Source organism: Lissotriton helveticus, chromosome 2_2, assembly GCF_964261635.1.
Source record: "Lissotriton helveticus chromosome 2_2, aLisHel1.1, whole genome shotgun sequence".
Lineage (NCBI taxonomy): Eukaryota > Metazoa > Chordata > Amphibia > Caudata > Salamandridae > Lissotriton > Lissotriton helveticus.
The window spans coordinates 183,653,332-183,679,735 of NC_136060.1; the positions used below are offsets into that span (position 1 = coordinate 183,653,332).

At 47.9% G+C, this 26,404-nt stretch overlaps 1 protein-coding gene across 1 annotated transcript in view; it reads left to right on the plus strand.

The window, feature by feature from the left end:
- The window catches only part of PDS5A (PDS5 cohesin associated factor A), a 1,342,323-nt gene that overhangs the window by 344,486 nt on the left and 971,433 nt on the right, over window positions 1-26,404 (plus strand). The window contains exon 13 of the mRNA XM_078678314.1: window positions 12,760-12,873. Coding sequence (XP_078534440.1) covers window positions 12,760-12,873 — 114 coding nt within the window. The remainder of the gene's footprint in view (window positions 1-12,759; window positions 12,874-26,404) is intronic.

A 26,404-nucleotide genomic window follows, 5' to 3' on the forward strand; every position in this document is an offset into this window, starting at 1 on the left:
ATCCCAAGACCTGTCCTCTTTGTCAGACCCTTACCAGCAGGACTTTGAAGGAAAGGGCGAGGATTCGCCTATATGGTCTGGCAAGTCAATCTAGAGGTAGGTCCCCTGTGAAGAAGGGATCCAAGAGGCCTAGATCCACTTCTAGGCACATGTCCTCGCGTCCCTCTGCATCAGCGTCGGGCTCGGCGCTGAGAAAAGACCTTCAAGAGGAATATTCGTCGAAGAAAAGACCGTCGACTGCGAAATCGCCGTCAAAAAGGCTCGTCGAAGATTTGAGATCCGCCGTCGTCAACTAGGCGACGATCGGCATCGACGGACAAGTCTCCTCCGCGGTCGTCAACCCGGCGACGATCAGCGTTGAGGATAAGAGGCCCTCCGCCATCGTCAACCCGCCGACGATCGGCGTCGAGAAGAAGGGACCCTCCGCCGTCGTCAACCCGGCAACGATCGGCGTCGAGAACCCGAGACCCTCCGCCGTTGTCAACCCGGCGACGATCGACGTCGAGGAGTATCACCCCTCCGCCGTCGTGAACCTGGCGACGATCGGCGTCGAGGAACAAGACCCCTCCGCCATAGTCATCTCGACGACGTTCGGCGTCGAGGGGTGAAGACCTTGCGTCGGCGGGACGCTCTACCTCGAGGGCAGGCTCTCTACGATCATCGCAGTCCCACCAGCGATTGACGTCGAGTGCACGGACCCCTCCGCCGTCGCCATCACAGCGGCGACCGGCGTCGAGGCGTGGTCTCCAGCGTCGTCTCGACGGCGCTCGGCGTCGAGGGATAGAAGAACCCCTCCACAGCCTGCTAGAACGTCCAGGAGGCATTCGACGTCGATGGACAGGCGCCGTTCGACGTCGGGGGAGCGTTCACCAGCTCACCGCAGGTCGCCGTCCCGACGACGTTCGACATCGAGCAGATGGCGGGATCATCGACTGCATGGATCGCCGTCGAGAGCACGCTCGACGTCGAGACACTGCTCGGCGAGGTCGAGGGATGCTTCAGTGGTGCTGGTAACGGAGTCAGCTTCGCGCCACTCGTCTTCTCATTCTTCCAGAAGCAAATCTGCCTCCCCGAAAGTGGCTGCACGCGCCCGAAAGTCTCCCTCCAGATACAAAGAGGTCCAGACGGCTGCTAGGTTGTCCCCGAGATGGCAATTGCCGTTGAGTCGCTGGCGGGACTCTGGCGCTACCAAACGCATGCAGGAGTATGCCAGCTCTGTGCATCGTTCACCTCTTCAGAGACTGGTTGAGGAGGCAGACAGGGAAAGTCCTCCCAGACGCACATCTCCGGAGAGAAGGGTTGTGAGATCACGTTCTCCGAGGCGAGAGGAATGCGTCGGAAGGTCGCAGGAGCGAAGGCGCAAGGAGCATCAGAGAAGGCGAAGGACACCATCTACCTCCTCTTCTTCATCCACCTGCTCCTCAAGGAGGAATTACTCTCCCACACTATCGGACAGCCCAATTTCCAGGGTCTCTCCCATAGATAAAAACACCTATCATGATGTCCTGCAGAGAGGTGCCAGGAAACTCAATATCGAGATGTCAGTCCCGCAAGTCACGACTACGGTGATTTTCGAGACTCTCAACCATAAAACGGCATCTCGACCTCTGCTTCCGTTAGTCCCGGGGATCTTGGACCCCGTCATGGACACTTTTCTGAAGCCAGCGACTATAAAAGCAGTGCCAGCGCGTCTCCTAAAGAAGTACAAACCGGCTTAATCGGATCCAGTCTTTGTCAGAACAGATCCACCTGCAGACTCCGTGATTGTGGCGGCTGCCAAAAAGACTCATGCGGTGTCAGCCTCCTCTTCCGTGCCACCTGACAAGGAGAGCAGATCCCAAGACTGGTGGGGTCGTAGAGCCTGTACATCTGCGGCCTCCTCAAGGTTTCCAGTGCGGCTGCGCTGCTTGGCCATTATGATAGAGCTCTCTGGGACTCTTTGGAGCGTTTTAAAACCAAGCTTCCCAAAGATCAAAAGGATTTCGATGAGATTGTCACGGAGTTCAATCCGTTCCCTGGTGGCTAATCAGATAATTAGTACGGCGGCGGATAGTGCGGTACTCTCTGCCCATTCCTACGCTCATGGAGTATGCGCCAGGAGGTCGGCCTGGTTAAGGCTCACAGGCCTGAAACCTGATGCCCAACAGAGGATCCTTAACCTTCCCTTTTCTGGTTCTTCTCTCTTCGGAGCTCACGCAGAAGAAGAGATGGCGCGGATGAAAACAGAGTTGGACACTGTTTTTTTTTTTTTTTTTTAAACCTTTATTATCAGAAAAGTCATACAAATACAGACCTACAACCCCCCAGGGCCGGTCAGTAATAATCCGCAACACAGTCGAAAACAGTACAAGGCCCATCAACCCATGGAATCAATCGCAATGTTTACACGTCAATAAACAGGGTTGGCGGCTGTAAGGGGATAATAAAAAGGTTTCACATTTTATATTTTAAACAAAACAACACAGAAACAAAGTCCGAGGTAAGACTGTTGTCGAAGTGACCATCTCCACCAGCAGGGGGGGAAAGCCAGCCACTGAGGCTGGTCTAAAGAAGGATAAATCCTAAGGGGGTGGAAAGAAGGGCCAAGAGTGGACAAGCAGACTGTGTGGTATAGGAGAAGGATGCATGGAAAGCGAGGTCACGGAGACAGAGGGATAGCAACGGAATCTACGGAGGGGGGGGTACAAATCTCTCCTCGATACGCATTCCACTGACCCCACACCTTACCCCATTTCCTAGGCCTACCACGGGCAGTATACACCGTTTTCTCCCTAAACATACACCAATCCATGCATTCCATCCATGCCGACGCCGAGGGTGCCCTCTGGGACCCCCACAATTGGGCTATGTCCCTTTTGGCGATCATGTTGCCGAGGGTGGCCCACCGAGTCTGCGCCACGCTATAATCATTGGGCTCCCAGACGTTCAGAAGGCACCTCCTAGCCTCTGGCAGTAAAGACACACCCGTCACCTCTTCCATAATGTCATGCACGCTTTTCCAGTAAGACACCACATCCGGACACTTCCATATGATATGGAGAAAAGTAGCAAGCATACCACAGCCACGCCTGCACAACCCATCCAACGAATAACCCATCCTCATCAGGCGTGGACCCGTGACATAGACGCGGTGTAAAATCTTCAATTGCACTAGCCGTAGACGCGCCGGAATCGCCACTTCCTTTGGAGACGACACCGCGGCCTGCCAGTCTTCGTCATCCAACTCAAGCCCATCCGCGGTCCAGGTATTACGGAGCTGTACAAGGAGGTCAAAGCGGGCGTTAATAAGCTTCTTATATATGAGAGATGGTACTATCAGGGACATGTCCATCGAGCACCCTATCTTCCAGGGGGGAGGATTCCGGGACAACGGCACCAGCCGGAAACACCGAAGCAAATGCATGGCGAATTTGAAGATAGCGGTAGTATTCCCTATCACTCAGGCTGTATTCCCGCTGGAGTTCGGCAAAAGTCTTGATCCTGTCCTTGAGTTGGATACTGTTAAAGCGGTTGGTTTAGAGAAGAAGAAAGAATTCAAGCGCCGCTACAAGTCTAACCAACGCAAGGGGCCTAAACAGTGGGTTCAAACCCCTCAGTGGTCCCAAGGCAAGATCCAGAACAAACCTTAGTTTCGAGGAGGGAAGTCTAACCGAGGTAGAGGTCACCAGCAGTCCTCTGCCACGACGAGAGGTGGCAAGTCATGAACAGTGTCTTCCTCTGCCGCAGTTACCCACTCCAGTGGGAGGAAGCGTATCTCAACATCTAGCAGAGTGGGTCAGCATCACAAAAGATCGCTGGGTGCTGAATATACTGAGGAATGGATACGCACTTCGTTTCCGTGCGTGTCCACAGGACATTCCACCGAAAAAGTCGCGACCATCAGTTGCCTCTGCTTTGAAAAGAGGTGAGAGCTCTTCTTCAGAAGCAGGCGATAGAAGAGGTACCTCCTTCACAAAGAGGAAGAGGAGTTTACTCCAGGTACTTTCTTGTCCCCAAAAAAGATCAGGAGGGCAAGTTTTGACCTATTCTGGACCTTCGACTTCTAAACAAGTTTATAATCAAGGAGAAGTTTCGCATGTTGGCCCTTCACCAAATATGTCCACATCTTCAAGTCGGAGATTGGATGTGTTCGGTGGACCTCCAAGATGCGTACTTCCACATCTGCATTGCTAAGCACCACCGCAAGTACCTGAGGTTTGTGGTCGGCCACAAACACTACCAGTTCAAGGTTCTGCCCTTCGGCCTCAAGTCAGCGCCGAGAGTCTTCACCAAGTGTATGGCGGTGGTGGCAGCTTTCCTACACAAAAAAGGTCTCTTCGTCTACCCATATCTGGACGACTGGCTGCTGAAAGGTCCATCTCCGCAGCAAGTGAATCATGACCTTCAGACATGCCTGCGGCACCTGCACAAACTTGGCCTCCATGTCAACAAGGACAAGTCAGTGCAGACTCCCACTCAGAGCATCCACTATCTTGGCTCCGTTCTGGACACAAGCGTGGGAAGAGTGTATCCTTCGGATCAGAGACTGTCCTCAATGCTGCAGAAATGCAAGCTTCTGCTCCAGGTACAGTGCCCGACGGTCCGGCAGGTGGCATCTCTGCTAGGATCCATGGCGTCGTGCATTTTCCTCATCCCCCACGCCAGACTGCGAATGCGTCCCTTGCAGCAGTCTCTAGAGGATCAGTGGGATCAGGCTACAGGTCGATGGGAGGTTCGAATATCTCTCTCCCAGGCGGCGAAATCCTCCATTTCCGGGTGGATTCAACAGCACAATCTGATGGTGGGAGTTCCTTTTCATCAGCCCCTCCCTGTACAATCCATAGTGAAGGACGCGTCTCTCCAAGGCTGGGGGGCGCACATGGGGCGCCTCCAGATACAGGGGCGGTGGTCGACCAAGGAGCAGTCTTACCACATAAACATGCTGGAGCATCGAGTGGTCCATCTAGCTCTGAAAGCTTTTCTGCCTGCCATAGAATCTGATTCGGTGCTGGTCCAGACTGACAACAAGACGACCATGTTCTACCTGAACAAACAGGGCGGAACCTGGTCGCGTCCCCTCTCCCTGGAGTCGCCGCCGATCTGGCACTGGCTGCTCGCCAGGAACCTCACAGTGGTGGCAGTGCACCTACCAGGCGAGCTAAACATGAAAGCAAACGCACTCAGCAGGCACTTCGAAGACCAGCCAGACTGGGTGCTGCACGACGAGGTGGTGGCAGACCTCTTCCATCGGTGGGGTCGTCCGGAAATACCTTTTCGCAGACGACGTAAACGCAAAATACCACGCCTTCGCGTCCAGATTCCATCGTCCAGGGACACGAGGGAATGCACTTTTGATGGACTGGTCAGGGACCTTTGCTTACGCTTTTCCTCCTCTGTCCCTGATCTCGAAGGTGGTGTCCAAGCTCCTCAGATCAGACATGACCATGATCCTGGTAGCTCCGGATTGTCCACGGCAGTGGTGGTACCCGGACCTTCTTCATCTGTCAGTACTTCCACACAGGAGGTTGCCATGCAGGCCGGACCTTCTGTCCAAGATGGGGGGAGGATTCTTCATCCCAACCTTCCCTCCCTGAACTTAACCGCATGGCTCCTGAGGTCCTCCAATACGGACATTTGAATCTGCCTCCTGATTGTATGCATATATTGAGAGAAGCCAAAAGGCCCTCCACAAGAACGTCTTATGCGTTTAAGTGGAAGAGGTTTTTTCTTTGGTGTAGGGAACGTCACCTGGATCCGACCAAGGGCCAGGAGGATGTTATTCTCCCTTACCTCCAACACTTAGCAAGATCTGGTCTTTAAGTATGCTTCCATCAGAGTGCATTTGTCTGCCATTACGGCCTATAGGAAGTCTCCTACGCAGCCTTCTTTTTTCCAGATGCAAGTGGTTAAGGACTTCTTACAGGGGTTAAAGAAAATGTACCCCCCTTTTCGAAGCCCTTCTCCTCCTTGGGAGCTTAATTTGGTATTGTCCAAGCTGATGGGTCCCCCGTTTGAACCAATACATCGGGCTTCCCTACAACATTTATCCTGGAAGGCCGCCTTTCTGGTTGCCATTACATCGGCTCGCAGAGTCAGTGAGATCCAGGCACTGTGCACCAATGAGCCTTACACTGTGTTCCATCACAACAGAGTAGTGCTAAGGGTCCATCCTTCTTTTCTCCCTAAGGTGGTGTCTGATTTTCACATCAATCAGTCCATTTCCTTACCGTCTTTCTTTCCTAATCCTGCATCTCCAGCTGAGCAGGCTCTTCACTTTCTAGACCTCAAGAGGGTACTTAAGTTTTACCTTAGTAGTACTAAAGGTATAAGAAAGACAGACCAGTTATTTGTCAACTATGGCGCCATGAGAACAGGGTTTCCTGCAGCGAAAAGATCCATTTCTAGGTGGATTGAATCCTGTATCACCTTGGCATACGAGCTGGCGAAAAGGCCCCTACCTTTACCTCCCAAAGCGCATTCCACCAGGGGGAAAGCGGCCACAGTGGCTTTCTTGCATGACGTGCCTATGTCTGAGATTTGCAAGGCTGCAACCTGGAAATCAGTTCATACCTTTACGAGGCATTACTGCCTAGAATCTGATTCCAGGGCTGGTGCTCAAGTAGGCCAGGCCTCTTTGAGACATCTGTTTGGATAGAGCTCTATCCTACCTTGGGTTTTTTGCCCGAGCATTCTTATCATGTTTTTTCATGTATTTTCCTTTGCCCGCAGGGAGATGAGGTGAGGCTCGCTATTCTATTCTAATGCTTATGACTATTGATGAGGATCCCCTGGAAGAGAAGGATTAGTTACTTACCTGTAATCCTAGTTCTCTTCCAGGGGTATCCTCATCAAAGTCATAAGCAACCCTCCCGCCTTCCCGGGCAAAGGCTTGCTATTTGTTTGGAGATATTGTTAGCCTATGTTCCATGGTTTATTCAGTCTCCGCAAAGAACAACTGACCTAACTGTCTCCCCTGAGGCATGATGGGAAGCTGGGGGTCAGGAGTGCCTTAAAGGCACAGTGTCAGTTTACTGCTATGCAGCTATAGGTTAGCTGTTCCGTCTTTTTAGACTGGGAATTTGCAATGCAGCCTGGGAGCTTTCTATGGTTTATGAGAAGTTCTACTGTTTTCTGAGCATTAAAACAGTTTCTAAATAAGCTTTGCTGTTGTTTCTCATGTTTCTAATGCATTTCTTTCATGTATGATGGAAATTCTTTACTGCATATTCAGCTCTGATATTTATTAGGCTGCAATTGCTTATTTGTATATATATATATATACACGCTTTCCAAAAGACGCGGCACTCAAGGGAAGTTTAGATGTTCAAAAAGTGTTTATTTAGTCAAGCTCAACCGACGCGTTTCAGCCTCCACGGCTTTGATCACGGTAGGTGAGTCCCTTCTTTGTTACACTCTTTATACCCCCACATGATCTTAAGATGTTGCATTGTGGGTATCGTAGTGCACAAGTTCTGAGAATGTTCGTGTTAATTAAAAAAAGGGGACGAATACATGTTCTTTGTACACAGGGTGACATGTCTAATCAAATACAAAAATCTGAAAGAAAATAACAAAATAATAATAAAACCCGCAGACAAGGGTGGCAACACTGTGATTATGGACACTGAAGACTATCTCTTTGAAGCCTACAGATAATTAAATGAGACCTCTAATTACAGTAGACTAAAGACAAATCCAATCAACAAAATGATGCTGGATTTACAAACCAAGTTAACCCAATGGCGAAATGAAAATTTGATCAATGATGATGAACTCAAATTTCTCACCAACGATTTCCCTGTTATCCCAACCATTTATTTTCTACCTAAAATTCATAAGACTTTATTCCATCCTCCTGGTAGACCTATTGTTTCTTCCTGCAACTCCTTATATGAGAATATGTCAGAATTTGTGGATCAGTTCCTAGCCCCCATTGCCAAAAACCTAAGCTCCTACATCAGGGATACTGGTGATTTTTTAAGGATCCTGGATGGCGTTGTGTGGAACAAACAATACCTGATGATAACAATAGATGCAGTATCGCTCTATACCTCAATACGACATGAAATAGGCCTGAAAGCTTGTCAATACTATCTCAACCAAAGGAAGGTATCTGAGATGAAACACACACAGATGCTTTTGACTATGATCGAAATGTGTCTGACCAATAACATCTTTTACTTCAATAAAGACTTGTTTAAACAACTCTGTGGCACAGCAATGGGCATCTCGTTCTCAGTGAACTACGCGAACATCACCATGGGGTGGTGGGAAAAGACTGTAGCCTGGGATCCAGAAAACTCAGAAGATCTTGAAAGAATTATTTTGTGGGTTCGTTTCATAGACGACTTGTTTGTAATATGGAATGGAAATGAAAAGCAATTTCAGGATTACTACACAAAGTTAGCAAACAACCAACTGGGACTATCTTTCACATATGAAACAAGTCGCACAAAGCTCCCGTTCCTTGATACACTTGTGTATATAGAGGATGATAAGATACATTCTACACTCTATAGAAAGAAAACATCAACAAACAGCATACTGCACGGGACCAGCTTTCACCCCAAACCCCTGCTGAATAGTATTCCTTTTGGAGAACTCATGCGTATGAAACGAAACTGCTCCCAACCAGAAGATGCAGAAGAGAAAATGCAGGAAACGATTCTAAGATTTAAAGAAAGAGGATACCAAAACCATACATTGTTGCGAAACAAGAAAAAAATTGATGGTATACCAAGGATTGACACTTTGATTCCTAAAAGTAAAGTAGAACAACAAAAGGCCCAATCAATTCCGAGATTTGTAACGACATACAGTAAAGAAAGCGGAGCCATTATGAGCAAAATGCGGAAACATTGGCATTTGATTGCAAAAGATCCAGACATAGGAGAACTGATTGGTACCAAACCTACAACAACATATAGGAACAAGATCCTTGAAAGACATTCTTGTAAACAGCCATTTCGAGGTAAAAGAAAAGATGAATTGGCTAGAGGAACAACGGAAAGGCTTCACCAAGTGTAATTCTTGCAAGGCTTGTAAGATTGGGAAAAACACAAAATCAATTTTGGACCCCAATGGCAACACAATACAAGTGAAACAGAAAATAACATGCACAACACAATACGTTGTGTATGTTATAGAGTGCAAATGCGGTCAGAAATACATAGGCAGCACAATCTGCCCATTAAAAAAGCGCATTCTGGAACACATTCGAGCAGTGAAGAATAAAGACATTGCTTATGCTACTGCCAAACATATGATTGCCTGCCAAAATGGCGATTGGCGTGCCATGCAATACTATGGGATTGATACCATCTTGCCCAAAGAACGTGGTGGAAATCGAAAAAGGGAACTACGCCAATTAGAATCCCGATATATCATCCGGTTGAAAACAAAGATGCCGAGAGGGATGAACTTTGATGAGGAACTTGCCGTTCACCTCGAATAAACAATGATATAGCTTTCAAAAATCTTTTTTCATCTAAAATGAGGAGTTTGTTCTGACAAGCCACAAGAAATGTTTATAAAACCTCCCTGTCTTCTTTTTTTCTTCTTTCTTCTCTTTTTTCTTAACTATCCTTTATTTTCTCCTCTCCTTCTCCTTTCTTTTTCTTTTTCTTTTTTCCCAGGGGTCTAAATGTACTATTACTTGCTTCACCCCCAGATGTCAGTGCTTTATGATGTCTTTACACTATAGAGAACTTTAATGATGCCAATGAATAATTAAGTGGTGTACTATACCATTACTTTAAGATTAACATTTTTTGCTTATAAATAGGATACTATATCCTAACGTTTTGTATTTGATTAGACATGTCACCCTGTGTACAAAGAACATGTATTCGTCCCCTTTTTTTAATTAACACGAACATTCTCAGAACTTGTGCACTACGATACCCACAATGCAACATCTTAAGATCATGTGGGGGTATAAAGAGTGTAACAAAGAAGGGACTCACCTACCGTGATCAAAGCCGTGGAGGCTGAAACGCGTCGGTTGAGCTTGACTAAATAAACACTTTTTGAACATCTAAACTTCCCTTGAGTGCCACGTCTTTTGGAAAGCACGTAAATGAAATATGGGTCTGGGTCCGACCCCTGCGCTGAGCACCCGCTGATAGTGTGCGTCTTCATGTTTGGACCCTTTTTGTGGACATATATATATCAGACCCTCCAGGATTTCGCGATTTCGCGATGCCGCGATTTGCCGCGAAATCGGCACTTTGGTAAAAATGCCACGATTTTAACAAAAGTGCCCGCGAAATCAGCACTTTTGTTAAAATCGCGGCATTTTTACGAAAAGTGCCCGCAAAATCTAGACATACAGATCCCTTTCAAGGGGGCGGGGCCGGTCTGCGAAGGGATGGGGGCGGGGGGGTACTAGGCAGTGCGCCTCGTGTGGCAAAACAATGGAAGAACTCTGCTCCTGAAACAGCCATATGAAGCATCTCTATGCAACGGGAAATGCCAGATCGCATCTCAGCATGACTTTCTCTGGAAGAAACCAGCTGTTTCTCTGCAACGCGGTTTTATCGCTGACATCATGGCACGATTTACAAAGCAACAGCTGTTGCCTGAAAACACCAAATACCAGCACCTTCTAAAATGAATCTGTCTTTAAGCTGTGCCAGGCTGTTCAAGAAGCAGACAGTACTCAAGTCCATGCCGGGCACGGCTCAGTAGCAGGGCAGGCTAATAAATTAGATCAGGAGGCAGCGGCATCCCTCAGCCAGAGCATGCAATCCGAAGACTGTAAATGCGTCTATCCTTCCGCATCGCGCCCGCCAAGAATACTTACCAAATAAACAAATTTACCCAAAAGTGCCAAAAATGTGATTATGTGAGTGTCTTGCAGCAATCATTCGATTGCGTGCCACAGTGGTTTGACAGTTCAGATAAGCTCCCCGAACGCCTGTTTTTTAAAGAACATTACAAGATGTGAAATAGCATGTTTCCGAGATGCTAGTAAGACATGCATGTTGCCGTGATCTGTGGCGATGCTTAATCTAATACAATAACCTCAGCATCATCTTCAGCATTTATAAAAAGTGCGTTTGAAATGTACCGAACATGTTTGCCACCAGTTTATTTTTTAATGTTGTGACTTTGAGCTATTTTACGCTCTGTTAGCTTAATAGAGTTATAAAAGGAACATCTGATATGTGATAGGTAGATGAAACCTAAATGTTCACTTTCACATTTTATTTTTTGTTTTTGTATTGTCCTTCTACGATCAGGAGGTCACTTCAAATTCCTAATCAAAACCAGAGACTAAAACACACAGACCACAGACACACCAGGGACCAACACACACAGATATCTGTGTTTGTTGTAGGAAAATCCGCCAAATAAAATGCCGCTAAATTGCCGCAAAATTTCCGTATTTGTGCCGCTAAATTTCCATTTTTGTGCCGCTAAATTTGCTAATCCATGCCGCTATATCCTGGGGGTCTGATATATGCTTATATATATATATGGTTATATATATGTGGGGCACATATAATTTAGTGTGTCCGGGGTCCCGCGCATGGGTGGAAATAATCTAATGCTTATGACTTTGATGAGGATACCCCTGGAAGAGAACTAGGATTACAGGTAAGTAACTAATCCTTACTTGTATTCTAAGCTAACGGCTAGGGCGCTCGACCTCGGTCCTGGGGATCTGGGTTCGAGTCTCGGTAACGACGCCAAAACCTCCTGTGATTCTGGGCAAATCACTTAATCTTCCCGGGCCTAAAATAAATGTGTATCCTCATGTAACGTAACTGGTGCTATGTAAAGCGCTCTGATACACGATTCGGTTCGGGTCTAGTTTGCGCTATATAAAACTCTGCAAAAAAGAAAATCTTGGGCATTTTCTTAGAAGTCTTAAATTACCCTATCGCCTCCGAGGTCTCAGGTCATGAGTGGTAGGGCGACCTGTAATAAGTATCTGTATGCATCTCAAAACAAACGGACTCCGTGAAGCAACTGCCAGTCCAAGGTGTGCTGGGATAGGGAATCTGTCTCCTTAAAAGGAACAGTGTGCAGTTTTCAGTTTGCTTAGTAGGCTACCTATTTGGCTGCATTTTCCTTCATTTCTTTCATTTTTCAGTTCTGTTTCTGGGCAGCAAAGGTACGTATTATGCTGCATTGTCATTGTATGGAATCTTCTCACTGAATTGGGCTCTATACCCTTCAGACTTAGGTTCAGATATTTAACGTTCTGGGATCTTCTGCACAGGTGCAAACTATTCTACCATTTATTACTTCAATGACCATGCCTGCAATTCTCAACTTCGAATACAAGTAAGTATCTTTTCCTTCTTTTCTGACCATCATAATGTCTTTGTCTGTAACACAGCCAACTGGAAAATTCCCTAAAGGAACCACCTGGAGAGTCACATTGCAGCAACATTGTTTTTATTTCAACATTTTCTCTGGATTGTTTGGACTCTGGCAACATCCCCACATTTCCTTTGCTTTACACTTAAAAATTGATATATGAAGCTATTTCCTGCATTTATTTTCAAATAATAACCTCTTTGGAACATTTGTGCTTTTTTCATTTTTTAGATTCTACCATTTACAGGTTCCGGGACTCTTTTAAATCTTATTGGTCAGTTAGAAGGGGCGAATGTAGCTCTTAGGATTTGTTTTTGCCACACACGCATTTTATAATATATGGATTCTGTGTTGTAGTCTACCTATTTTTCTGCCTGTATTTATTACTTGAAATTTACCATATGCTGTATTGTTATGGCTACTGTAGTATATTGTTTTCTTCTGTTTCAGGTTACTTGTTGAGAAAATCTTTGCCCAGTACCTTGTTCCTCATAATTTAGAAACAGAAGAGCGAATGAAGTGTCTTTACTATTTGTATGCGAACTTGGATCCAAATGCTGTCAAGTAAGTGATATGAGGCAAATCATTAGTTCAGTTACAAAAGTTTAAGGTACGAATCTGAAATCCTACACACATTGTGGTTAGGTTGACATTTTGGACACTTTTGTTGTTAGCTCCACATCTCCCAAAGGATGCCAAGAGTCAAAAATATCATTGGATGTTCCCTTGCTAGTAAGAGTAAGAAGAAAACTATTTCTAGCCTGTCTCAGTTTACCATTGTGTACATCAAGTGAGGCTGGAGTACAGAGTATCAGGGTATAGATTGCTTAGTTTCAATAAAGTGCAGTGAAACAAAGTGTAGGTGCATTTTGGAATTTTCCCAAAATGCTGATCACTGGCTTAAACGGCAAGTAAGATTCCCTTGTGTAGTTCCACTGAGGCCATTATTGTGGCTACTTATCTCACCCAATGGGAACGTTTGTATATGTTCTGGATTTGAAAGCACCTTGAACACACAGGAAATTAAAGCAGAAAAAATTGTTGAATCACCCATAAGAGAACTGCCCAGGACCACCCAAGAGATCCTAGAAATGAAATTGTGTTTGGGCACCCTTAGAGTATCATAGATGAGCTGAGTTTAATGAGATATCAATACTATACTTTATTCCAGAGCACCTGTAGGCTGTAATCTAATCTTTAAAAGTGGTGCCAGTAGGTGTGCAGAGCTTGTCCATTATGGGACGTCTTAATGGACTTTTTAAAATCTATTGATTGAAGTCTTTTGCCAATTGTTTTGCTGGATGAGAGTTTGAAATATTCCAGTAGACAGCCTTCGTCCATCCATGGTGGTGATTGAGACGTGCTGGTGGTTAATTATATTCTTTTTGTAAAAGAAAATGTAAATCCGTATTTGGAAAGCACGAACTACTCACCCATATGGGTCTCAAGGCGCTGGTGGCCGTTGTGGAAATTAAGAGTTATTGCCCAAAGTCACATGGTGCTGAGCTGCCACCGGGGATCGAACCGTGAACCCTGTGCTCCGAAGTCAGCTGCCCTGGCCGCTGCACACACCAATACCATGAGTGTATTGATGTAACAGGCTAAAGCATTTCGGTAGTGAGACCAGAGGGGAGGAAATAGAATTGGTCTTCTACAGGACATTTTTGACAGGCTTTTACTGGACATGTTCTAACTAGAGATCCCTAGGAATGTTCGTCAAGATCTGGATGATGAGCTTATGGTGACACCCCTAGGAATTGCAAGAATGCTGAAAAAGAGAAAGAAGAAACTGACCAAATTCCCTGAAAGAGCACAAACCAAAGGGAAAACAGCTTTTAACATACAGACGTGACACACACATGTACACGCATTTGAACATTTACTTCTGTGCTGAATGACATTACAGTGACTATTGGAGGGTACAGTTTACAAGAGGATGGTGAGAGAACTCTTGGGGTGGTGTAGCAGTATTGATCCAAGAGCAGTGATGAAAGAGTAAAGATGTTCTCTGGCACAAATTGTGATGTCTAAGGGAGAAAGAAGCGCAGCATGAGGAGTGCTGTAGCAAAATATACTTGAGGATTATTTGCTTGATGACTTACTAAGGGGGTTTGTGGGAGGTGGCTTACAATTTTGTGGCATGAAGAGAATAATGTGCGTACTACTTGTATCCCAACAATTATGATATTGAATGTGACACATGCACGATTTGCTCTGCATAGATTGAAAGAGAAAGAACGTAAAGGGTCATATACTTGGTGTCGGAAAAGAAATCTGAGCAAGCATTTGTAAAGCTAAATGGTTTGACATCTACTGTCAGCCTCCTGTCTTTGTCAATGGTTCATTTTGTTGTGGCATGTTTTTCAGCCTCACATAACACACTTTGTCACGGTTGTCCCTGGTACTGAAGGGAAGTTCCTTGTATGAATGTGCTCATTGTGAAAAAGCAGAATGCTGTCATTAAGTGAAGTTACCTGATTACTGCAGTGGTTTGGCCTATTGCCCTATGCTTTAAGAAGTAAAAGAAAAATGTGATTCACACAACAAACTTTTAGCACAGTTAGCAGAACTAGCCATCATAATGGACATAACTGCTTGCCATGTACGAACACAAAAATGCTTCCCTTAATCTCCTCATCCTGTCTGCACCATACAACACTGTATATGACTATGCATTACTGATGGAAAGGATGAACATTGTACAGGACTATCTGGATCTACTTGCCCTAGATTTTGTATTCTTTCTGACCCAGCCAGTCATTTTGTTTCAGGTCCTTGAACCTTCAAGGTTCCTTATAACACTCTATAGTGATGAGCCTTTTCGTTCTTGCTACTCAGTGTCCCATTTAGTAGGCCAAAGTAGAGTACATTTTCAAATGTATGTTGATGATGCGCAGATTCACTTGACGCTGGACTAGTCCTTAATTAGCTCATGCTTAATCCTTGTGCTCCACTAGACGAATAGTGTTCTGTGGATGAATGGAGAAAAAAAATGAAATCTTTGTAGATTATAGACCTCTAGCAGCATATTCCTTACCTTAGAATTATCCCCAGTTGTCAGACTGGATCTGGTACCTTTTCATGAGCAGTACCTCTCTGCACGAGTAGGTGGGGTTGTTTCTTCTCTGCGTGGCACAGTCATCCGAGGTGCCTCAATAGGTGCTACCCCAGTGCACGGAAGTCAGTTCTTTTCTTTCTGCACCAGTCAGCGCAGACCCGGAGAGAGGTACCCCCAGTATTGTTTTGACTGAACCTTTTTGACTTTTTGTCAAACTTTTTGAGGAATTTTTCTCTTGGTGTGGCACTGTTGTCGACTAGGAAAGCTGACTTCAAGCGCTGGGGCTCCTGTCACAGACAGATGTTGGTGATGGACCCGCAGCTTTTTTTTGCCTCTGGTGCCTTGAGCACGACCATGACGTGAAGACCTGCATTTACTTCGCAATGCTCCCCCAGGCCTTGAGGTAGCGGTCCCTCATACTCCTTGCCGTTCAACATGCGATACTGCGATGGTCTCGATCCCGGTCGAGCCGAAGGTCCTGCGATCTGTCACGGAGCTCTAGAAAGGAAGGAGCCTACAACCTATCCTAGACATTTGCCCTCTCAATTTCTTCCTCAAAAAGGAGAAATTCTAAATGCTCATTCTCGCTCAAGCCCGGTCTGTCCTGTACCCAGGAGACTGGATGGTAGCGTTGGACTTGCAGGACACATACTTACTAATTCCCATCCTGCATGCCTACAGGGTTGGACATAGAATCCCTGTATACAAACACACCGCAGAGGGAGACTCAGAGAGTGATGGAGGATATACTGTACTAACAAGATTGGGATTTTAAAACTCCTGGATCATTTAATCTAGATTTGGGTGAGATGGTGTTAACCAAAAGTTTCTTTGAATTTAAGGGAACTATTAACCTTCCACCCAATGGCATGTTTATGGGCAGTGCTTTTGTGGGATAGTATGTGACAGCATTTGAGAAGGAGTACATCTTTGAATATAACAGGCCAGGAAGTCAATTCAGGTAACAACAATATTGGCACATGACACAATGACGTCTCTTGATACACTCAACCTTAATTTTAACAGATGTCCATGCAGTAATGTAATCTAAACTACCAAAGTGAAAGTGAAACACAAGCCTTACAGCTGGCCTGGCATGAGTCGATTGAAGATTAAGACTTCGAGCAAGGCTGCCTACCGACTTTCAGTTTTACTTTTCATCCACGACCACGAGACTCTGGTGACGGACGACCCCCGGGTCTCACTCTCATCATGCTCAGCCCCCCAAACCACCCTCCTCATTCTCATCATAGCCAGCCAGCCCCCAGCCCCAACTAATTATCTATGCAGTGCCAGGAAGAGGCCAGGGCCTACCCCGGGCCCGGCTACCAGTAAAGACAGTAACATGACGAAATCTGCCATGACCACTTTTAATACATTATTTAGGGCGTTATGCATAATAAATTATATGCAGTGCTGCGCAGGCTGATGCTCAGCCTCAGACTGACTCTCGTACGGTACTCGACTCAGACTGTCACTGTCTCACACACTACACTGTTGAGTGTGTGTGTGTCGCAGTCCAGACTTGTACTGGTGGCAGCCGCAGACAGTGTATCGGACTTCCAAATCCGACTGCGCTCAGCCGCCGATGGGGGTGACGGGTGTCACTCTGGGTTAGTCAGCCTGCTAGGTTCAATGCAACGATGGCAATGATGGTGGCAGTGCCACGCACTGCTCTTCTTGCACTCGGCAGCACTGGCCTGAATCTGATGCTCGATAGATGGATCACGTTAACTGTTTCAAGTACAGTAAAGTAAAAGTAACTTACTACACTGACACTGCAGAGCCAGTCGTAGCGAGGCCTCCCAGCCAGGGCAACGAGGTACTAGAAATGAGTGCTCCAGTCCAGGCTGACCCTCTCTCTCTCCAGACCGACGCTCACACTAACACACTTCTTTGCAAATGGGATGGCATTGGTATGTGATGTGACGTATGAACGTACACACGGAGGGGAGAAGGGAGCACCCATCCCAGAGCAGGGCGGATGTCATGACCATGACCAATCACTGCACGGCCTTACAATAAAGCCATGCAGTGATTGGTCAATATGCCACCCATGCTCTTGGACATGCCCCGAGCCCCCAACTCTGCCCATTGACTGAAAATAGCCAATCCAAGCGCTGCCGCTAAGCGAGCATAAAGCAGCGCTTTGATTGGCCTGGGGGAGGTGACCTCGCCGCTCCTTAGACGGCGGTGGGGCTGCAGCTTTAACCCCCCTCCTCAATGTTTGTACATAGAGATACTGGCGAGACCCTCAATGCTGCGCATGTCAGGTTGGCCCGGGAAAGGCACCCGGCCAACTCGGCATGCGCATTTTTGCTGCACTGGCTCAGGAATGGCAGTATGCCGCAAGCCAAGTTGCTCCCCCACTCCCCGAGTGACGTCACGGTAGGAATACCCGCGGCCGAGTGACAGGTAGTTTGCTGCCGTGCCGCGGGATGGATTTATTTACTGAGGACTTAGTGCTGCTGCTGCCGGTTGACCGGGCAAAATAATCAGTGGGGCGACCCCCTAATGCCCATATAAAGGAACTGCCACTGATCAGGAGGCTCTGCGTCTCGGGACATGCCTGGAACGTTAAGGAATTTCCTTGGTGGTTCAACACTTGACAGGTTCTTTGAACACCAGGGGGGATGATCTCAGCCGCAGGTGCATGATGGATCACGAATGGCGTCTTCACTCGGAGGTGGTGCAAGGTCTCTTTCAACAGTGGGGAGAGCCTTGGTTAGATCTATTCGCCACCGATGAGAATGCGCAATGTCGGCAGTTCTACGCGTTGGAATTTCAAATGCGGCACTTGCTCGGTGATGCTTTTCGTCACGAGTGGAGTTGTGGTCTATTGTACGCTTTTCCGCCTATACCACTTCTACCCATAGTGCTGAAGAAGATCAGGCGCGACCGGGCCCAAGTCATTCTTGAAGCCCCGGACTGGGATCAAAGTGTTTGGTATCTCGAGCTACTCGGTATGAGTGTGGATTCCCTGATCCGACTGCCTCTTCGGGAGGATCTCCTATCGCAGCAGCAGGGGACGGTCCCCCACCCAAACCTGTCCAGCCTCCATCTCCTTGCGTGGAGATTGAGCGGCGACAGTTGATTCCATTTGACTTGCCTCCTGAAGTTTGTGATATCATTCTAGCAGGCAGGCGTCCCTCCACTAAATCGGTATACGCCTGCAGGTGGAACAAATTTGTGGCATGATGCACAGCAAAAGCTGTAGATCCCCTTTCTGTCTCTTTCATAAGTTCTTTTGTTCCTTATTTCTTTGACCCGGCAGGGCTCTGCTCTGGGCACTATTAAGGGCTACCTTTCAGCAATTTCGGACATTTTCAGGCTCCCTGATCAGCCCTCTTTTCAAGTCCCCTGTCGTAGGTAGATTTCTCAAAGGGCATTACTCACCTTTTCCCTCCTGTTCCTTTTGTGATGCCGCAGTGGGACTTGAATCTGGTTCTTACCTATTTAATGTGTGCTTCCTTTGAGCCGCTTCACAACTGTCCTCTTTGTTTATTGACTTTGAAGACTGCTTTCCTGGTTGCCATCACCCCCGCTAAGTGTGCCAGTGAGCTCCAGGCTCTTTCCTGTAAGCCTCCTTTTCTGTCTTTTCATCCGGACAGAGATGTGCTCCGCACTCGTCCTTCCTTTTTGCCAAAGGTTGTTACTGCCTTCCATATCGAGCAAACTATCGCCTTGCCCACTTTCTTTCCGCCTCCTTCCAGAGAGGAAAAGAGGCTCCACCGTCTGGACCCAAAACGTGCGCTCTCATTTTACCTCAATCGCACACAACCGTTCCAGGGGGATGACCAGCTCTTTGTTGGCTACTTAGTCGCCAAGAAAGGCCGGGCTGTCCACAAGGGGACTAGCTCCCGCTGGGTCGTCTTGTGTATAAAAGCCTGTTAATCGCTGGCTAAAAAGGAGCCTCCGGTGGGGCTGCGAGCCCATTCTACCAGGGCGAGAGCAGCTACTACGGCATTGGGAAGTGGTGTCCCCCTGCAAGACATTTGTCAGGCAGCCATGTCTGCCTCGCTGAATACATTTACTAAGCATTATTGCCTTGACAGCCAAGTCCGGAGAGACATCTTCTTTGGCCGTTCTGTTCTCCGTGACTTTCTGGTGTGATCTTGGTTCGCAGACCCATCACCGGGGTTGGTATTGCTGGGGTATCTATTCTAAGGTAAGGAATCTATCACTAACGTGTCTCTTTCAGATGCACAAGTTACTACTTGTGTAATGATATATCTGTAAGAGACTTTAGTTAGTGATAGATTCCTTACCGCCCCACCCATCCTTCCCGTTCTGCAAACTGATTTCTAGGGTTAAGGTCATCCCTTTCATGGCCCTAGTTTCAATGCACCAGTGGTCAGTATCTTGCATGGCTCTGCGTTCCTGGCGCAGAAAGTTGTGTACAGAACGGACGTCAGCGCCCGTGGAGGGCCTCTAAGTAGCTGCCGCGACGTCATCCCGGCGATCACGACCCCTACGACGGACACAGAGCCTCACAACGCCACCTGCTGACGCACAGTGGTACTGCTGACAAACCTTCTGGATCCAGTCTGACGCCTGGGGGTACTTCTAAGGTAAGGAATCTATCAGGATCTAATGTCTCTTACAGATATATCGTTACCGAGGGTAAATAACTTGTATGTTAGTCAGTTATTTGGACTGAGACGGATAGTGGAGGGATTGAACAGGGAAAAAGGTTTACATTTTTGCAGTTCGGTCTGGACTGTTCCCATGAGGCACAGGGTCAAGACTTGGTGAGCAATAACGATGGATTAAACCCAGATCTGTGACTGGGGTGAATGTTTTGCCATTGTGCAACATTCCGTCCATCATATTGTGTGTTTTGCTGTTCACCCTATGTGGGAAGGGTATGCCCAGACGTGGGTCCCGTGCTCACTACGCCACTGGAGTCAAGCTATCCTGGCTGAAGACGGCTGATAGCCAGAAACCGGTCCTAGGATGCTTGATTCCTGTCCAGGGAAGACATGGCTTTTCAGTTCGGTCTGGACTGTTCCCATGAGGCACAGGGTCAAGACTGATTTGCATATGGCCATGTCTGAACTGGGGTGGCTTGGTGAGCAAAATAACAATGGATTAAACCCAGATCTGTGACTGGGAGTAAATGTTTTGCCATTGTGCAACATTCCATCCATCATATTGTGTGTTTTACATTTATGTAGCACTTGCAGATCTGCTGATCCTGTTCAAATCCCTTATTGTGAACAGGTTTTTGAAAGGTCTCCACACATGTTCCCACCGTCACCCTTCATCAAGCCTCCGTGTGACCTAAATTTAGTACTCCTCTTTACTCATGCACACAACTGTTCTGTCAGGCTACTTGCCATGAAGGCAGCCTTTCTGGTGGCCACAAAGTCTGCCTAGAGGGTCAGTGAGCTCCTGGCTTTGCCATCTAAGCCTCCGTACTGCAACATCTACCTAGACAAGCAGGTCTTTCGCACCAGAGCCTCTTCATTCCAAATGTGGTCACTCCCTCTCATGTGGGCCAAACCATCACCCTGCCTACCTTCACTCAGCGGCATCTCTTTAAAGAAGAAGAGCGACACCACAGACTGAACCCAAAAAGAGCATTGTTTTACCTTGACTGCACCAAAAAGTTCTGGGTAGATGACCAACGCTTTGTGAGGTATGTGAAAGAAATGGAAGGGTGTGCAGAAAGTGGCACCAATCCTCCTTGCTATTCGAACAGATTTTTAGGGGCAGGGCTGTACCCCTTTCAGGGCCTAAGTATTCCACAGCATTTGTCAGTGTTCTTTGTGGCTCAGTGCTCCTGGCGTGGAAAGTCGCCAAAGGAAACTGACATCAGTGTGCTGGGTTGACGCCTATGTAGGCACAGTGCTAATTACGCCCGGCGCGGCCGCTGCCGAATGACACCACATTGTGGCACACAGAGGAACTGCTCATTAAAGCCTTCCGTATCCTTGGGGATAATTCTAAGGTAAATAACCTATGGCTGGATAGAATCTCTACCAGATACAGCATTACTGAAAGTAAGCAACTTTTTCAATGGGATGTACTGAACTGGGCACCACACCGTTTAACTGGGCCTCAAAATCTTAGATCTCCATCAAACAACATGCCAATAACCTTTGAAAATGACTGATCATGTTGACCCATACTTGTTGCTTGTTCCTGCCACATTAGTGCAGTAGTCTTAGGCATTTATCTTAAAAATCCTTCCATTGCGCCAAAGTGATCACAAGGTGGAGCTGACAGGGAACCCTTACTGTGGCACACCAGAACCACTGCAACATAATCTTCAAAGGTTTATACAAAGAAGAAAGATTTAAACGTAACAGTTGTGGCTTGATTCTCCGTACAACTGTTTATTTCCTTAATATGATTGTGAACATTTTGGTGCTGTACTGCTGGAACTCCAGCTGCAAGGTTTTCAAATTCCAAAAAGCGGAACATACAAGTGCACCACCAGTATTGTAGTGCACTCAATCCCTGCCAACATAACTCAGTCTAAACACAAATAATGCAGTGCTTAGTTTTCAGTTATTGTTTAGAAAATGGCTCATAGCATGTGTGGCTGTTGTAACTCATGCTCTTTCTACTGCTTCCATCAAGTGTGGGTTTGGACTTTGCAACTTGTTTTCATTGAAGAACAGTCAAGTCACTGGTTGTACTGTGAACCCTCCCTCAGTCCACAATGGGCTTGGACAATGACGCCACCTTAGATTGCGTTTTTCTGCCTTTGGGTTTGAATATGTTTAATAACCGCTTCAAGATTAATGTTTTCCACCGGGCTTTTTCTGGCTAAACTATCCGACTTTTTTTTTTTTTTTTTAAACATATTTGTATTGATATTCAACTTCCATATACAGTCATTTTTTTTTTTTGTAAATAAGTTTTATTGTAGTCATACCTGTACAGGCTCTTACACATAAGCAGCTTCAGAAAAATGCGCAGGTATACAGTGTGATTCGTTGACCAGTACACAGCCGTCACGCCCACAACCCGGGGGTCGGGCGGCAATGATGTCTCTGCTCTTCCATGCCTGACGTTCAATATCGAGGAGTGGTTAGTGTCCGGAATACGTGCATGACTACTTTTTCAGTCCTACCCAACTACGCGCAAGCCCCAACTCCCACCCCCTGCGCAAAACCTAGAACTCCCCCCCCCCTTGTCCCACCCCACCCACCACCACCCGTCTACGGCTCCTGTAGCGGTCATTCCTGGTGATCTGGTGTCAGTCTCCCTGCATATCTGCTGGTCCTAGAGCCTCAACTCGCTTCTTCCGCCCTACCTGCCTCGGGGGCCTCCCCCTCCTCATCAGCCTCGCTGTCCCTGAGTGCCTGTACCAGTACTTCCCAGGAGGTCGCAGTGTCAGCCGCTGTCTGGCTAGGGGTCCTGCGCGCAAGCTGGTACCTGTGTGTGCTGTCAGCCGTCGCCCATTTTAGAAATTCCTGTCGCCACCTCCGTGGAGTTGGTCCCACCCTCGCCTTCCAGTTCCTAGTGATCTCCCTCTTTGCTACCATTAATCCCATGTCAATAAACTTGCTCGTGAGTTTGTTTTTGGGGGTGTGGGGAAACCAGTGCAAGAGACATTCCGCTGGTCCGTAGTCTAAGGTCCTTTCAGTCACCTCGTTTAAAACCTCCCCAATGTCCTGCCAGTAACCCCGTAAAGCCGGACACGCCCATAGCATGTGCACTAATTCGGCCCCCTCTTCCGGGCACCGGGGACAGGTCGCTGTTACCTCGCCAAAATACCGCCTGATCCTTCCCGGGGTCATGTACGCCCTGTGCAATACATAATAGTGGATTAGTTGAAATCTAGCGTTTCTCGTGCTATTGCGAGCCCTACGGATAAGCTGTGCCCACGTTGTGTCAGGTATATCCTTACCCAGGTCCACCTCCCACTTGGCTTTCAGGGATAGAAGAGGAGGGATATTCTCTCTAAGCATCCGGTTGTAAAGGCACGTTACCGCCTTGACCGTGCCCGCCGCCATCATAGCGTATTGGCACGCCGCCGCCGTCTCAGGTTCCTCAAGTCCCGTAGCCCAGTGGGCCTGCACTGCTCTGGATACTGCCGCATGAAGCAAAAATCCCCCTCTCGGGATATCGAAGCGCTCCATTAACTCCTGGAACGGGAGCAGCACTCCATTTTCGTAGAGGTCCCCTACCACCTGTACTCCCGCTTCTTCCCATTCTTGTAGATGCGACCAGTCGCCGCCATGCGGCAAGGCTGTTAGCATGCCCAGGGGAATCTCTGGCGCATATGGGCGCCGGATTCCCGCCCTCCTCTGTGCCCGGTTCCAGCATTGGCGGTACGTGCGTTGTTCCAGCGATAAATCCCGACCGTCCAGCCGCTGTTGAAGGGTAATATACGCCAGGACGTGTCTGGGCGTCCCCCGCAAGCGTTCGTCCTCCGGGCCTCGAAATACTCTCGCTACCTCTTGCGTGAAAACCTGCAGTTGGGCCGCTAGATAATAAAGTTCAAAGTCCGGCACCGCCAGACCCCCCTCATCTTTCGGGCGAGAAAGCGTGGCCAGCGCCACTCTGCACCGTCCCGCTCCCCATATGAACGACGTAATCAGCGATTTGAGCAGCCTGAAGAAGGAGCCAGGCAGCCAGATTGGGAGCGTCCGGAAGTAATACAGCAATCTCGGCAGGGCAACCATCTTCAGCAGGGAGATCCGGCCCGCCACCGAGAGCGGCAACGTGGCCCAGAAGGCCATGCAGCCCTTCAGTCCTCGTACACATCGCCCCAGGTTGCCCTCAAGCAAGTCATCCGTCTTATGGTAGACATGGACCCCCAGGTACTTAATACAGGTAGGTTCCCAGGTCGCTTCCGACTGGTGTTGTGGCTGGGCGGCGCCCTCCAGGAGCGGGAACAAACTCGTCTTGGGCCAGTTAACCCTCAAGCCCGATATCTCTCCGAAGCTCTCTAGCAGTGCTTCCGCTCCTTGCAAGTCCCCAACACCATCGTGGAGGAAGAGCAGTAAATCATCGGCATATAGCGAGATGAAATGTTGCCCGTCCCGGGCCCGCACTCCATGGAAGTGCCGCCCTGTCCGGGCCTCAGCCGCCAGTGGTTCTATAGCCAATGCAAATAGAGGCGGCGATAGGGAGCAGCCCTGTCGAGTGCCTCGTTCCACCGGGTAGCGGAGGGACACCGTCGATCCCACCCTCACCCTTGCTATCGCCTCCGCATAGAGGACCTTCGTCCAATGAATATAGCCAGCACCCAGCCCAAATCGCTCCATTACCGCATAAAGGTAGTCCCACTCTAGACTGTCGAAAGCCTTTTCAATGTCGACCGAGAGGACCAGTTCCGTCCCAGCCCCGCCGTCCAGCCCGTCCATGAGGCGGACAAGCCTTCTGATGTTCATTGTGGTGTATCCATATACAGTCATGCAAAGTGTTTGTTCATGTTTTATGGCGGAGAAGTGTGGCTCACTGGTTAGAGGAGGCAGACCTGGAAGCAGACGTCAGCCAGGGACCAGGGTTCAATTCCCGGCTCGGCGGGGTCTTGAGTCCTAAAATGTCCATGGACTCGACAATTCTCGCTCCGGGGCCTACTCGATTCACAGGTTGACACTCTGCGACTCTGGGCAATAGCTTGCTTAATCTCCACAACGGCCCCTCGCGGCGGGATGCCTGGCTTTCACCTTGCGGATACCCTACCGGGGTTATCTCACAGGGGAATACCAGGACGGGTTCCCTAAGCAAGCGCTTAGAAACCGCTCGGTGATTTGCGCTATATAAATTCCTGTACATTTACATTTACATATGGCGTGTTACATTTACAATCATCATTTACATTTTCCATGTGCATAGTGAAAAAAAAAATCAGAATACATATCCTTTGCTCAGAAAATATAATCTTAAAACACCGCTCTTAAATCCTCCGAGTCTAGTGTCCACTTGAAGCCTTTTCAGACTAAAGCGTCTACGTCCCGTACCCCAAATAAGATCTACAAGCAGCGTGTTCAGTGTTTTAAAAGTGGATAGCGGCACCATTAGGGGCACATTTGAGAAATAATAGAGTAGACGCGGTAGACTACCATTTTCGCTATTGCAACTCTCCCCATGATGGATAAGGGCAGTGAGGTCCAGAAGACAACGCTGGACCGTAGAGACCGTATTGTTCTATCAAGGTTACCCTCCAACATATCAGCATGTGTTCTATAAAACTTGAATACCCAAATATTTGAACGTAGTGGGTGCTGCCTGTAGTGTGGTATCCCCGAACTCCACTTCCAAGATCTCCGCGCGATCCGTAAAGAAAAAGGCGTGCGATTTTGTAATGTTTACAGCGAGGCCGGATAGGGTCTCGAATCGCCTATACAAATCACAAATTGGCGTTAAGGGCTGGCGGAGATCGCGCAGATAGATAATATCATCTGCATATGCTGAAAAGAGGTGGGAGGTGCGTCCTATCGGTATTCCCATATCCGGGAAGGACTGTCTCATTGCTATAGCCAGGGGTTCAAGTGCCAGAATAAAAATCAGGGGTGATAACGGACAGCCCTGACGTGTCCCTCTGTGTATCATGTATTCGCCCGAGATGTGTCTACCCGTCCTTGTTCGCGCTGTCGGAGCTTTGTATAGCAGTCGCAGCCAGGTCATGAACCCCTCTGGTATCCCAAAGCGTGGTAGCGCCCGAAACATATATTCCCAGTGGATCGAGTCGAATGCCTGCCTAAGGTCTAAAGAGAGACAGCCCGCGTGGGGGAACTGCTTCGGCGCAACCGACATCAGATGGTGCAGTTTCCTAATGTTTAGGGAAGTGCTACGCGCCGGCAGGAACCCTGTCTGGTCCACGTGGACCAAGTGTGTCAGGAACGGCTGTAATCTATTGGCCAGCACTTTGCTGAGTATTTTGTACTCCGTAGGTAGCGGCGACAACGGGCGGTAATTGGCCATTTCCGTATGGTCTCTGCCGGGCTTAGGCAATGATATAACCAGTGCGTGTGCGGTATTGAGAGGTAGGGAACCCTCCTCCCAGATCGCCTTATACAAGTCGGTTAATTTGGGCACTAGCGATTCCGCATATGTAGTGTAAAATTCGAT